Genomic DNA, 14,861 nt, shown 5'->3' with positions numbered 1-14,861 from the left:
AGGTGGGCGATTTGCAGTCATATATAAATACCCTACAATTTTTTTTTTTAACATCTGGACTTATGCTTACATTTTATATATAATCTTATTTTAAAAGGTGGTATAGTTGTAAAGAGGCTAAGCTTTACTCTCAAGTTTCTGATCTGCTCACCTTTTATCTTCATCATAAATAGAAATATATTTTACTAGTTAATACATTAATGAGAATCTGCTGTTTTTCTTTTTCCAGCAATTACAAAATAAAATTAGTAAAGTATGTCTTAAATGTTACTAGATAATAAAATAGACAATTTTAACTAGTTATATTATGTCCTCCCTTTAATCCTAAAATGTTTCCTAAAGCAATTCGCAACATTCTTTCTTTTTAATTGAATTCTCTGTTGTTATCTGCTTATAGTTACTATATCTGTAGGTGACAGGAGTTAAGAAATAAAAAAGATTTAAAAACAAATGCCTTAGTCCTCAAGGAGCTTACAAGGCGTCAAACAAAAACAGCAATGAGAGCAGAGATCTCATTTAGCACCCATTGAAAGAGATATTTAGAAGCTAAATGTTCCCTTTCCTGCCTGGACTGCTTTAAGGATCTTTTTCCCGAAAGTTGGCTATCTCATGAAAAACAGAGGTTAGAGCACACTGAACATAAAGAATTTACGCCTTCGTTAGGTCATACAACACATTTATTTGCTAAGCACCTATTATGAGCTGTAAATTTTACTAGGCACCAGAAGTACAATAATTACTAGATGAAAACCCTACCCTTAAAGAATTCTAAGTTTATTAGGGGAGTCAGATCAATTAAAAAGGTAAGGTTTGTGGGAGAGAAGCCCCATAAAACTTTCAAAACTTGAAAATATACTTCAAATGAAAGTTGCAGTTGTTGTATCTTATCCCACAACAATTCAAAGAATAAACTCAAACCCTTAGCCTCTTATTGTATAAATAAAGCTCAAAGGTGAGATGTCATTTGGCTGAATGACAGTTATTTTTAGTTTCATGGCAGCAGACAACAAGGAGGACTGGATGTTTGAAGTGCTGAGCTTTTATTGCAGCAGCATACAGGTACTGCCTGTTTTCTTTCTCCTCCTAACCATCACTGCAATTAGAGTTAACAAATTGGACCTAATAGAAAATTAAGAGAATAATGAGGTCCAGAGGGCAAATTGCATTGACATGGTTTAATAAATATGATTGAGACTCTAGCACTACTACCACATAAAGTTCAACTAACTGCTAAACTTGTGAAATTAAGAAAAGGTGCTACGTAGGAGGCTGAGAGGTTTCTGGGTGGGTGATCCATGTCAAAATGAAATACAGACCCAGGCAGGTGCCGCTTATTAACCTCAATCTCTAGAGTATTCCAGAAAGATCAAGGGTCACTCTTGTTCTGCCAAGTCTCTCTTTAACATAACCTCTCTCTAAATCTTAAGAAAACTTGAGAGAGAATACAAGCCCCAGCCAGAAGGGAGAGAAATAGAATTTTGATTTACTGCCATTTTCTATACTAGACTTATTTGGTGATGTTGTGATCCCCCCTTTGATTGTTTATGCTGCCTTTTAACAAACTGTAAGTCAATGCAGAAACTGGTAAAACTTACTCTAACCCAGCCAATCCTTCCTCTTCCTCTACTTGGCAGAGTGGAACGTATATTCTGTGTCTCACTTCTTCTACTCTTGACCTATCCCCACTCTGTCCAATTTCAGTTAGCCAATAACTGAAGCTAACAAGCCCAAACTTCCTTTCCAGTCAAGTTATTATACATGTTTGTTTTTAATGACTATTTTTGGAAGAAAATTTCTTAATATAGCTTTTCATAGTGCTGCCTTTCAATCCTCATGTGGCCCCAAAACATGTCATGTGGAATGACACATTATCTAGGCCTTGTTTTCCCCCACCTGTAAGAAAGGAATTTGAACTGTGATTTCTGAAGTTCCTTTTAGTTCTAAAATCCTGTGGTTATAAGGAGAATAACCTTGTTAGCAATCCATCGAGTAGAGGGATAGTGTATGTATCGTAGGTGAGAAGGAAAAAAAACGTCTATGAGAAAAGAAGTTCATGACACTCATGTGAGGCTTGAAGTTAAAATATTTTTAAAGTTCCGCAAAATCGAAAAATTAATAATTTGTCATATATTCACAAACTCGAAAATACATTGAATAAATTATAAAAAGATAAGGCAGATTTTTTCCTTCAGTTGTCTAGGCTGAAACACCTAACTTAATATATCTCAAAGGCATTTGGTTGGCACAATGCCAGGTGAATTTACTGCATACTATCTTCAATAAGGATGAGAGACAGCCACTAGTGTTCTTCAACATTCTGATACCAAGAAGTTGGAAGCATGAATTTATAGAACTGATACCTCTACTACAACAGTTCATTCAAATCCAAATGGCATAAGGAAATGTCATAGTCTGTCTCTGAAAATTATCTTGTACATTCTTGGGAGGGTCTCTCCTCAAAGAATAAAAGAAAAGAAAAAACAGGACAGAGCTGGGGCTTGTTTGCAGTTGAGAGGACCATGTATTTTATTTCTGGCAGTGTAGCACATGATCCATGCTGAAAAGCATAGCTCTACAAAGTGATTTACATTTCAAGCAAAGTAACTTCTGGCCGGATTCACTAGGGAAATTTCCCTGATTTCTCAAACATATATTTTTAAAAAGTTAAGCCAGGCATTTTCAGATGAATCAATTTTAAGTCAAATAGAAAGGTTGGAGAGAAGTGATCTTTTTAAAATAAAAGAAATAGCAAGAGCTCAGATAAGATTGTAAGAAATTGTTTGAAGTACTTTCCTGCTTGAAAGACACTAGGGGGGTCAGCAGGTGCCATGATCAGATTTGGGCTTTTTAAAAACTCTAGGAACAGGAGGATGCAATAGAAGAAGGAAAACAGGAGTGGGAGCACAACTTGGAGATAATTGTAATACAATCTGGATGAGTAAAATTCTGCATCAGAAAATGAAGAGGATAGGACAGATGGAGAAAACATTTCAGAGATACTATCAATCATATTTGGTATCTAAGTGAATGTGGAAGGAGGAGACAAGAGGAGTCAAAGGTGACTTTCACAATCCTGCCTTAAACAATTGTATGCTATCAATCAAATCAGAGACAATAAGAAGAGAAGTAAGTTAAGGATGGGAAGGTAATAAGTTCACTCTGATGTGCTGAGGTCATCAAAGTAGAAAGGTCAGTAGGCACGTGGGAATACAGACCTGATACTCAGACATTCTTTCAAAGTTGTAGATAAGAGATTTGGGGGGCCATTAGCATAGAGGTGGTAGTTGATACCATATAGATGAGTGTGATTGCTCAAGAAAAGGATATAGAGTGAAAAGAAAAGGACTGGGAAGGCAAAATTGAAGGACATCAATATTTAAGGATAAACAGAGGAAGAAGAGTCAAGACAAGCGACAAATCATGGGCAGAAAAATAGAAGTGCTAGAAGATAGTTTCTAGAGAAGCGAGAAAATAAAGAGTTTGAGAAATAAACAGTAGTATGAATGCAGGCTGAGTAGGATAAACGAAGTCACTGCATTTATTAATTAGGAGTTTATTTGTAACCTATATGTGAACATTTCAGTGGAGTCTCTAGAGCAGAAGCCACACTACGGAGACTTAATGAATATTTAAGAGATAAGGATGTGGAGGCAACAAGTTTTACACTCATGTTTTGTATAATTTGAAAAGTAGAAAAGATAATAGCTAGATGTCAATGAGAAAGTAATTCCAAATAAGTTGAGGTTTTTCTTTTATCATTTGTTCTATTTTTTGTTTTAACATAAATGTTATTTGAGCACATTTATAGAATGGGATAATAAAAATAATGATGGAGGGATGAAAGATAGGGATGTTTGCTGAAACAAAAGAAGGAACCAAGAACTCTAGTTGAACAACATTTTTTTTTGGAAATGATGCTTGCTCTCTCATAGTGGTGCAGTTAGCATTTATTAAAGGATTTTCTACAAAAATCTTGAGAAGGATATGCCACCTATCAGAGTAATGATCAAAGTTTTGACCCTGAGGAGATGAGGGTCAAGGAGCAAATGTCCTTCTTCATCTGCACTTTAGATGAACAAATAATGGAACTCTGATGAGCTGTATGTGAGGAGAGGCAGCCGAGGAGCCTGTGGAAAAGAGAAAGGAAATGAGATAGTAATGAACTCTGTGGAAAGGGAATAAAACTCATACTAAAGATCCTTAACTCCTTTCATACAAAGTCTTTATTTTTTCAAGAGTTTGTGTGATCAAAAGAGTTTAAATGCCACTTTCCAAGATACTAATATATCTCTAGCAAGACCTTGATGGTTGGTTTAACAATTGCCGTTGTAGAGGCTAAAATAACATGTTCTCCTTTTAGGTCCCTTAGGGGACTTTGTGCTGAAAACGAAGATGCTTTCTGGGTATGGTGACCATATTTTTGCAACCAAATATTAGGATGTAATTTGACATGGTCTGGCAATGAGACAGATATTTGAAATCAGGATTAAGTTAGTAACTTCAGAATATATGGTTTCTAAGAAATGAAAGATGTCAAAGGCAAAAGTATTAATAGCCAATGCAAATAAAGTGTCATTCTAAAGAGAAAGAACATTCTGGATATCAAGATTTTCTCTGAGGAAATCTGTTCCTGCTTCTTTCTGCCCTTACCACTTTCCTCGATATTTGGTAAATTGCCTAAACATGCAGGACACTGAACAAGACGCCTGGATAGAAAGCTACCATGAAAGTTCTAACATGGAAGATATATATTTATAAGAGAACAACTGGAAGATAATGTTGTGTAGACAATAATAGTAAAAAGCACAGTGCAAAAGCTGAAAGTCCTTACTGCCTGAGACGAGCAACATTTGGGAGAAGCCTTGCACAAAGAGGTGATAAGTGAATTGCCTTTTAAAGAAAAAGTAGAAGTGAGCTCTAAGGAAAAAAGAACTTAAAAGATACCTTGCCTGCTAGCTATCTCTTCCAGATAGCTCATTTATATTACCCCAGCTCCATGGGGTAAAATATCTCAAAGGTATAAAAATTCAGATCTACCTATGTATGACTAAGATTTATTCTGATCATTAGAACCATACTTTACTAGCCTAGTATGTGGAATTCCCAAACCTTTCAGAGTGTGGATAAAATCTCTTTTGAGAGCTTTACTATAAATTCAGAATTTGATTCAGTATTCTCAAATTTTCATTGAGTATATTCCTCTTTACATGGAGCCATTTATTTTTTTCTTTTTTTGTCAACCAACTAACTTGTTCATACACACATGCTGTTTCAGTTTCTAAATTAGAATAAATTTATTAATGTGACTTTTGAAAGCTCAAATTTTTTCTTGTCTTTTTTTGGCTTTTACTAACTCAATAATGAAGCAAAAAAAAGTACAAGTTAATTCTGATGTTTGATATCATGTGAATTATAGAAGTAGGCTAAGATTTAAACCTTTGTGGAAAAAATTAGGTAGCTTTTTACCTTTTCAAAGTAGCCAGTGGTTTGTAATATACACTTTTGGTAATTTAGACAATAAACTCTCGAAGCCCAAATTATTACTTTTCACAAATTTGATGGAGTTTGTAGGAGTAAGAAAAACTTCCTCAATTGTCATATAAAGAAATGCAGAAAAACTCAACAACTGGTAAAATTCCTGCCTAAAGAAATGTTTTTATAATTAGATGAGTATGAGATTTATGCCCATTATTATTGCAAAAACCTGCAATTTGAATATTGGCCTCAAAATTATTATTCCTATTTTGATGGTTTAATGATATGGTTTGGATCAGATAAATATCAAATGCTTAACTGAAACTAAAAGTTTTCTTTTTTTTCTTTTGATCTGGTTATAAACATTCTGTCTGCATCTAATTAGAAACTCATGCTTCTATCAGGAAATGAAAACTGTCAACCAATATTTAAATTGCTATAGTTTGATAGTTTCAGATTTTCAAGTAACATCCAATTATTCAATAAGAAATCTTCATTCACAAAATACCTAAGGTGAACTAAAACAATTTGTAGGAAAATAACATAATTTTATCCAACTGACATATCTAATCATTTTCATATGGGTTTAAGGTCATCATCGTAACAGAAGAACAAACTACTTCAATGTGTGTATCAAACTATTATAAAAACAAAATAAAGATTTTAAATAAACAACCCCATTTCCTGAAGAGAACTCTACTGTCTGAGCCCTTTCCTTGGTGGTAGCAGATGTGTGGATGAGGAACTACCACCTACCACCCTACACATTTTGCCAAGGTGGAGAGAGGCTGAAGAAAACTATATGGGAGGCTTTCTCTTTCATTCTATTCCCCCAATACTTTTGTCCAAGTGAAATTAGGTTAAAATTGGTCTTAAGACAATATCAATAAAATATAAAAAAATCATTCAGCTTGCATTGTTGCCTATGATTGGGGCAGACAATCCACATATGTTTTCCTGGTTAAAGGTTGGGAGTTATGGTTTATTAGGCTAATTGTGCTTAAATATATATAGGTTTGAGATCCTTTTGAATAGGTACTATCTAATCATCTTTCTAAATCACTCACTGCCTTGCTACTTGTAGTAGCTGAATAGAACTCTCGGAAAGTAGGAGACTCAAGGACATTCTAATTTTCCAACTCCTAGAGAAATCTATATGGTGGCCTGTGTGTCTGTAGGTGAGAGCTGTGAGCCTATCTGATAATGGAGACAGAAAAAAGATATAGAGTCCAGAAAAAATCATAATGGCTCTGATAGAAGGGCAGAAACTAACCAATCCTGAAATCACTTGGCTTTGAGTCAAAACTGACAAAAAAAAATGGTTTGATATAACCAATAAAGTATCAGAGGCCAAATGCAATTTTTAAATTTCTATTCCAAGGTTTTCAGTCACATCAATACAACTTAAAGCTACCCGGCAGCTGAGGCATATAAACAATACATCTCCCTAGCAGTTTCTTAATAATAGAAATGCTCTTGGAGGATTACAGAATCCATATATACTACTTTTTGGTCCTGGGCTGATTCCCAGGGATTTAAAATGCTGTTGGGTCCTATATATATATTTGGTGTCCTTCTTAGGTTCCATTGCTTAAATTAAGTCCTCTTTTAATTGGTTCTACTTACAAGAGTTGTCTTTAGCCCATTCTCTTCTTTTTCAATAGTAGACTAGCTTGTGCAAGGTTCTAAAGACTCAAAGGAAGATTGGCTTAAATTTCAGAGGATATTCTAGATTTCCATTACATGAATTTCTATGAGCTTAATACAATACATCTATTATGTCTTTCTATTTTGACAACTCATTCACAAAAACATAATTAACAAATGGTAGATTTTTCTAAATTGTCAAGTTTGTGTTGATCTTTAATTACAAAAATATTCTGCCAAGTTAATGGATTGATGTGTTTGTTTGTGTTTATTTATAGTATAACTTATTTTGTAATATTGATGAACACTTTTCAGAACTGAAATCAGATAAAAAGTTGTCTTTTAAAGTTTGCACTGTAAGAACAAGCATAAAGAAAGTTATCTTGATTTAATTATTTTTTTTCTTTTGCCCCCAAATATGCTCAATAGCTTAGTTCCAAACTACAGATACTTGAACATTTAAAGAGAAATGTTAAATAAGTAAAATGTGAAAGTTTGAATCTTGAACTCTGAGTTGTAACTCAACATCCAGGAAGCGAAGTCAGGCCTGTCACTTCCAGAAACACGTGGGCACGCGTGGACACTTTGTTTATCCTATTCCATTTATTTCTGTACTTGGGAAAACATGAAAACACCTTCAATTAAGATACAATGCAATACTCAAAAATTATTTTTTTTACCATTTTTTTCATTTTTAATGGGCTTATTTACAGAGATATTAAAGAAGAAAGTATATTATAAAGCAACACATAGATTCAACTAACATATTGTTAGTTTTTCTAAGTTATGAAGTTACCATGTCTTGAAGGTTATGTTGTTATGCCTTGCATCCCATCGCTGTAATTAACAAAGGCTTTGCTATCTAGCTCTTATTTGTATGCATGCTGTGCATTTCGATCAATTTTTCCATATATAAAAAGTTTTCTGGTTTATTTAGAATTTACTAAATTTTGCATTTGATTTCAAAGATAAAAAAAGGAAAGGAAATAAAAAAGTATACGTGGGTTTTAGTTTTTAACATTACCTTATAATAAGCAAAATGCATGCAAGAGAATGGCGTGTTTTCTTAGTACTCCAAAATAATACTGTTTATGATCTCTCTGCAGCTAGATCCTGAAGCTAGTACTATTCTAAAAGAACTTCAAGTTAAACTCAATGGTGTTCTGGATGAGCTCAGTGTCACTTACGGTGAAAGGTAAGTTATTATCTAAATACTTTCTATTTCAGTTAATAATAATCGTTTCTTCAATTCTGTTTCTCTGACTGGCTAAATCCATTTAACTTTGAGACTTAATCTAAGCATCATCTCCTCTGGCAAGTTTCCTTGGCCCTGCAATCTTATAGTGATGTCTTGCTATGCGCTCCCCAGAACTCTGTGTCATTTATTCAGCAGCACTTACAACACTGTGCTTTAAGTTCTGGTTTACTCGTCTGTTTCCCCCACTTGACATATGCCTCATGGGGACAGAAACCATATCTCATCTCTGTTTGTAGTTCTAGTGTTTAGAACTTGGCAATTGGCTGTTGAAAGGACAGAGGGAGGAAGGAAGGGAGAAAACCTTTACATACGTAAGAAGTATGAGTTGCATTCATGCCATATATGTCAATGTGGTTGTAGTTCCAAATAACTGAACTCCAACTCCATAACTGAATTAAATCAGTATTCTGGGTTTTAGGGCTTAGGAATCTTAATGCAGTTACTCAATGAGCAACTACTGTCACATTCATATATTCTTTATTTTAAAAAATTAACTTTGCTTGTCATGGCGTTGGTCTAAAGAGAGAGAAATTCATCCTATATAAATTTCATTTTAGTCCTATAGGAAAAAGCCATCATTTCATCACTAATTTTAAAATAAACAGGAAAGCAAACACATCTTTGAAGAGGTTCATTAATTTCATACAGAATTTGGTTTAAATATTAGCTCAAAAAATGCCGACTTACTATTTTAAACTATGTGTTCAGTTATTAAATGAAACTAAAAATCTGTGAACTCCACTCATCACTTATTATTGGGTTTTGGAAAGATACATCTTAATAAACATTTGTGGATTAGTTATGCCATTTTTAAATCAGAGATGCTAAAAAGAAAAAGACACCAAAAGCATCATATTTTTTATCTTAAATATAAGAGTGAGGCAAAGTAAAGAAAAATCCCATACTTGGCCTCCTCTTCAGTATCTGAGGTGTATTCATTGTCTTTGTGGAGCCACCTTCACAGTTCAGGTGCTGAGTGAGATGTAGCCTTGCTGCACTGAGCTTGGGGTTGTCATTCTGCCTTCTGTTTTGTGTTGTTAGCTGACCTAGATGATCCTGCTTACTTGCTTACATGTTAATTTGAAGGTTTTGTTTACCTGGAGTTGGAGAGACAGACATTGTTCCAGACATTTAGGGCCTCATTAGCACTGACTTGGGTAACACTTAGCAATGAGGCCTTCAGTCAGCTATTTTAGGCTTACCTCTCCTTATACTAATTAATATAGGGTTAGCAGAAAGACTATTTTCTTCAACCAGGAAGGCAAAAATAGAGATTGTTGAGCAAAGCCAGGGGGAGAAAAAAGGGGCCAGGAATAACAGCTAGGGGTGTTTGCAACTTTATGGGAAATAAGATGACTAAACTGAATGGAAACTAAAATATAAACTAAAATGTATACTCAAATTACTTTCTGTAATATATCCAAATCATCTTTATGAATAATACTTTTTGTTTTGTGTTTTGTTTTATGGGAGAAATGATCAGGTTATAAAAGCTGAAATAATGATTTGAAAATGTTAGAGCAAACTTCAGTTAGGAAATAAGGAGTGGTGTCTTAGGATGGCACTCGAAGTACTTCATTCTTTTTTAACCTAGATTTAGAAAGATACCTCTTAATAAACATTTATGGGTTAGTTATGCCACTTTTAAATCGGAGACACTAAAAAGAAAAGACACTGAAACCATCATATATTTTTAGCCAGTAGCTATTTCTTCATTAGTTTTTAAATACAGGAAAGAATTTAATATTTTGTTTTACTAGGGTTAGGATTATTAGAATAAATAACCCACATGTCATGCTTTCCTTATAAGAAGAATAATTCTTATGTCCATGTTGCTATGGTTTTATTTTCTACACTACTAACTAGGTCTATATCACACACACACACAGGATGGGTGGGAAGTTCGCGGTGATCAGTGTGATCATGCTGTGAAGTCAAACTGGATCATTTCAGTCTGAATCTACCCTTCTTAGAGTCTAAATTAGTGGTCTAGAGCTTTAAAATTAACTGCATAATTAGTTGCCCAAACTCCATTTCGTGTGTGTTATTAAAACCCACAATTAAATAATTCCATCTGTAGCTAGTGAGATGATTTTGCAGTAAAGCCAGGGCAGAGCCAAACCATACATCTGAAGCCCGGATTCCTGGATTCCTGACATGGTCACAGAGCACCTATCTGGGAACTGAGACTAAGTGATATCACCTCAGTACTATCGTAAAAATGTTCTTAAAATTTTCAAAATTTGTGCCACTTAGATTTCTTCTTACACACACATTTTTTAGTTTTTTGTTTTGTTTTTATTTACTACATTTCTTTTAATAATATGTTTGGTACCAACAAACATTACAGCTGGCTAAATTGAGTAAACAAAGAATTTGGGAACATTTCATAGGAATTCTGTGAATGTTTGGCTTCTTGGGTGCTCACAGAGTCTGTCACTAACTGGTAATAATTCAATCTGATTAATAAAAGACTTTTTCAACCAAAAAAATGGATAGAATTTGCCAAAAAATTATAGAGACAAAAGATTTTTAGATGAGATGCAGGTGTTGATTCACCCTGGACTCATGCCAAGATAGAATGCCAGTATATCATACACTGATAACCCTTCTTCCATATGTCTGATCTCACATACAGAGCTGGCTTCTGGTGGGAGTATGCCCTATGAGTCTGTTGTAGAAACCAGTGTGCACAATTTTGTAATATGAATGTCATGCCTTCTGCTTGGTCTATCCTCCACCCCAAGACATTGATTTGAGAATCAGTGCAAAAGATTATTATCTACACTCAGCAGAATCACTGATGACCCAGTGGTAAATCGACTAGTTCAAAATTTCCAGCATTATTTACCTTCCTTTTTTATTGCCCCAAATATCTACCACATCTACCCTCACTAAATACACACACTGCCACCACTACCAACCACCCCTTTCTTACCTTCTCCATCATCCCCATCACACTTCCCCACAACTACTACCTAACAAAAATTCAAAGGCAGGTCCAGCCAGGTAAAGGCCAAATGGTCATACGTTTGGATTCCTTTGGAGCTGAGAATGAAAGAAGATGTTTTATTGCATTAGATAAATATGCAGAGAGCCAAGAAGTGAACCACATCCATAAGGGCAAGCTGAGATCCAAAGATCACAGGACCAAATAAAAATGCCAAGTCCAGAGGGGCAAGAAGGTTGTCAACAATAAAGAAAGTTAAGAAGTGATAGAAACAGGCCAGCATGATGGTATAAGTAGAATCAAGCTTTGCTTATATGCTCAAAATTATAAACCTACTATAAAAGGGCCAAGAGCAAGAAAAACACCTAAGTTGAAATCATTAAAATCTATTGAAGATTTCCTTTATTAGGTAACCAAAAAAACTAGAAAATGAAATATTAGACAATAGGCTAATTAAAATATTTTCATAATATAGATTCTAAAATAAAAGTTCTCCGATGTGCTATGAAAACAAAAAAATTATTTATTTTGTTTATTAATGTATCTTCAGCACCTAGTAACTGAGATTGGCACATAGTATTAATTATTTGTAGAATGCATGTATACATTGGTAAATATTTATATTCTTTCTATTTAATAATGGAAGCATTATATAGTAAAAATTCCTAAAATTCTATACAAGATTTGAGGAATTGGTGCATTTAGATATTTCTCAACTAATAAGAAGTCTATAATCTTTGTGGACGGAGAAGAGGAGTGGGGCTGATTTGATTGCAATACTAAATGAACTCTTTTCCCCCTCATCATTTCTATTCTACTGATATAACCATTTTCCAGGCTTTAATTATCCTTATATTTTTTCTTGCGTGCCTGCACATGTGTTATAATTACTCCTGTTTCTGGGAATATGGAAGTAACAGAAAATATAGAGGAATGGTGGTGATGCCAAGTCTCCACTATTTAAATCTCATTTGTTGCTACTTTGGTAAAAACCATCAAAAATGGTGAACAGATATAAAAACTGAAAAAAAAAAAAAAACGCTAGGGATTACTCTTCACAGACTATTTAAATCCTTAGAGTGGTGAGGCAATAGGATTGGGTCGAACAAAGAGAGTCTATTGATACATTCAATCATTATTTCTTGAGCAACTTCTTTGTACCACATGTGACATCTTATTCCACGGCATGGGTATATATAGCACTGAAGAAAAGTTCCCTGCCCTCATAGAACTTACATTCTGGTTGGAGCAACAGGCAGTGAACAAATAAATGAAAACTATGCAACATATCAAATATTAGTGCAATTAAAAAAAAAGAACTATGAGGGGATGGAGAATGATAGAAATGTCATTTCACGTTAAGTGTTCAAGAAGATTTCTCTAAGGGCATGAAATATGTCATATACCTGAAATAAGTGAGAGACCAAGAGACCCATGAGACATTCCATGGGGGTGGGAACATAATAGTGGCCATGAGATAAAAGTATCCTTGGAGAATTCTACGAACACCAGGCAGGCTATTGTGGCCAAGAGAAGAGTCTCAAAAAAATGAGATCATGGAAGTTTCCAGGGTCAGATTATGTTTGGCTTTAAGTCCATAAAATACATTCTAGGTTTTATTCTAAGTGGATCTGGAAGCCATTCAAGATTTTTTAACAAGAAAGGAGTATGATTTGGTTTCTATTTTAACAGTATATCTGTAGAGGGTTGAACAGAGAGACAATTTAGGAAATTATTAGACAAGTTCAGATGAAAGATAATGGTGGGTTGGTGTAAGTAGGTTTGTGGAAGTAATAGATTCTCAGATTTAGGATAATTCATGAGGATTTGTGATGAATTGGATGTTCTACATAAGAGAAACTTAGACTTCTAAGTGGAAAGGCTACATAGGCAGTTTAATAAAACAGTCTGGAGTTCACATTAGATGGCATGTCTGCAGATGTATATTTTGGAATCACTAGTATACTGATGGTATGGAAGCCATGAGACTAGACATGATTGCCAAGAAAGTGATTTTTGATGGAAAAATGGAGTGGTCCAAGGATCGAGCCTAGAAAATTACAATATAGGGTTGCCAGATAATATATAGAATATGCCCAATTAAATGTGAATTCAGATCAACAATAGATAAAATTTTAGTATGACTATGTCTCAAATATTGCATAGGACATACTTATACTAAAAAATATTCACTATTTGAAATTCAAATTACCTAGGAATCCTGGATTTTTATTTGCTAAGTCTGGCAACCCTAGTCCAGTGGTTAGAGGTCAAGTACTTGAGAAGGAGCAGCCAAAAGAGTTTAGAGGAAAGCCAAGAGGGTGTGGAGTCTCAGAAGTCAATTAAAGAAGGTTTACCCAGATGCCATGTATCTTTCAGAACAGTTATTTTTCAAAACAGTTCTCAGAAAAACATCTCAGCTATTATGGTGAGAGGTGGGGGCTGAATGAACCCCTACTCAAATCAATTCAACCTGAAGAGCATTACTTTTATCTGCTTTGCATATATAGGTTTCAGGTAAGCTTCATTGCAACAAAATCTCTTTCAACTGAACATTGCATTTGAAAATTAATGAGCAAGGAAATTCACACCATTTGAAACAGGTCAATCTCCTCCAGGTTGAATTAAAAAGACAAGAGCAAAGGAGGACATAGATGCTTGCTTTTATTCCGGTATTATTATGTTCCTTATTTTTAGTTTCCAGTTTATCATTGAAGAGTGTATAAAACAGATGGGTTTTGAACTAAATCAAATGAGAGCAAATGGAAATACCGCATCTAATAAGAACAGTGCGGCGATGGATGCAGAGATTGTATTAAGACCTCTCATGGACTTCTTGGACAAAACGTAAGTTTCTTACCCAGTTTTCTCTTTTGACTCATATGGGTTAAGGGAAAAAAAAATGTTTTCCTCTATGTAAGACAGCTTTAAAAAGGCTCCTACAGAAATATATTAATTCATTATAAAGCAAAACACTTTCAGTCTATTACTAGATGGCAAAAAAAAAAAAAAAAACAGGAGTGATTGCAGGAAAGGAAAAATGGAGAGGAAATAAATATTGATAACCAAGGAGGCTGCTATTCTGAGGAGGGAGAGATTTGGGGTTTCATACTCCTCAGATAACACATTGTTTTGCAACCCACTGGACATAAAAAAGACTGAGTTGAGTCCAGAATAGCTGATTTCATGTCAGAAACCTGCTGAGGAAGAGAATAGCGCAAATGTGGGTAGAATTAATTCAGCTCAGAGGCAAGTAGATTGCTGCTCAACTCAACCTTCAATAGCTATTTGAGTGTCCTTCTGTACCAAACCTTACTGTAGGCACTAGACAGAGATGAACGGGGGATGCAGTCTCTGACTCCATGGAGGTTACAGTCCAGTTGGTGGGAGTCGCTGGGAACGAAGGCCTTTATGACCAACTAAGACAGTGTTCTTAACCAAAACTTGCTTTTTTTTTTAATGTTTCTGCTCAGTTATTATTCTTAGAAGTTCTAATTTCATAAGCTTGTAGAAGGATCAAGGGCACCTATG

The 14,861-nt window shown here is 34.6% G+C and overlaps 1 protein-coding gene across 1 annotated transcript in view; it reads left to right on the top strand.

Moving 5' to 3' along the window:
* The window catches only part of UNC13C (unc-13 homolog C), a 350,422-nt gene that overhangs the window by 262,927 nt on the left and 72,634 nt on the right, over window positions 1-14,861 (top strand). Inside the window, exons 21-22 of the mRNA XM_025038961.1 lie at window positions 8,225-8,317; window positions 14,028-14,177. Coding sequence (XP_024894729.1) covers window positions 8,225-8,317; window positions 14,028-14,177 — 243 coding nt within the window. The remainder of the gene's footprint in view (window positions 1-8,224; window positions 8,318-14,027; window positions 14,178-14,861) is intronic.

Source organism: Pteropus alecto, unplaced genomic scaffold, assembly GCF_000325575.1.
Source record: "Pteropus alecto unplaced genomic scaffold, ASM32557v1 scaffold86, whole genome shotgun sequence".
NCBI lineage: Eukaryota > Metazoa > Chordata > Mammalia > Chiroptera > Pteropodidae > Pteropus > Pteropus alecto.
The sequence above is the reverse complement of the archived record's forward strand: the minus strand, read 5'-3'. Positions and strand labels throughout refer to the sequence as shown.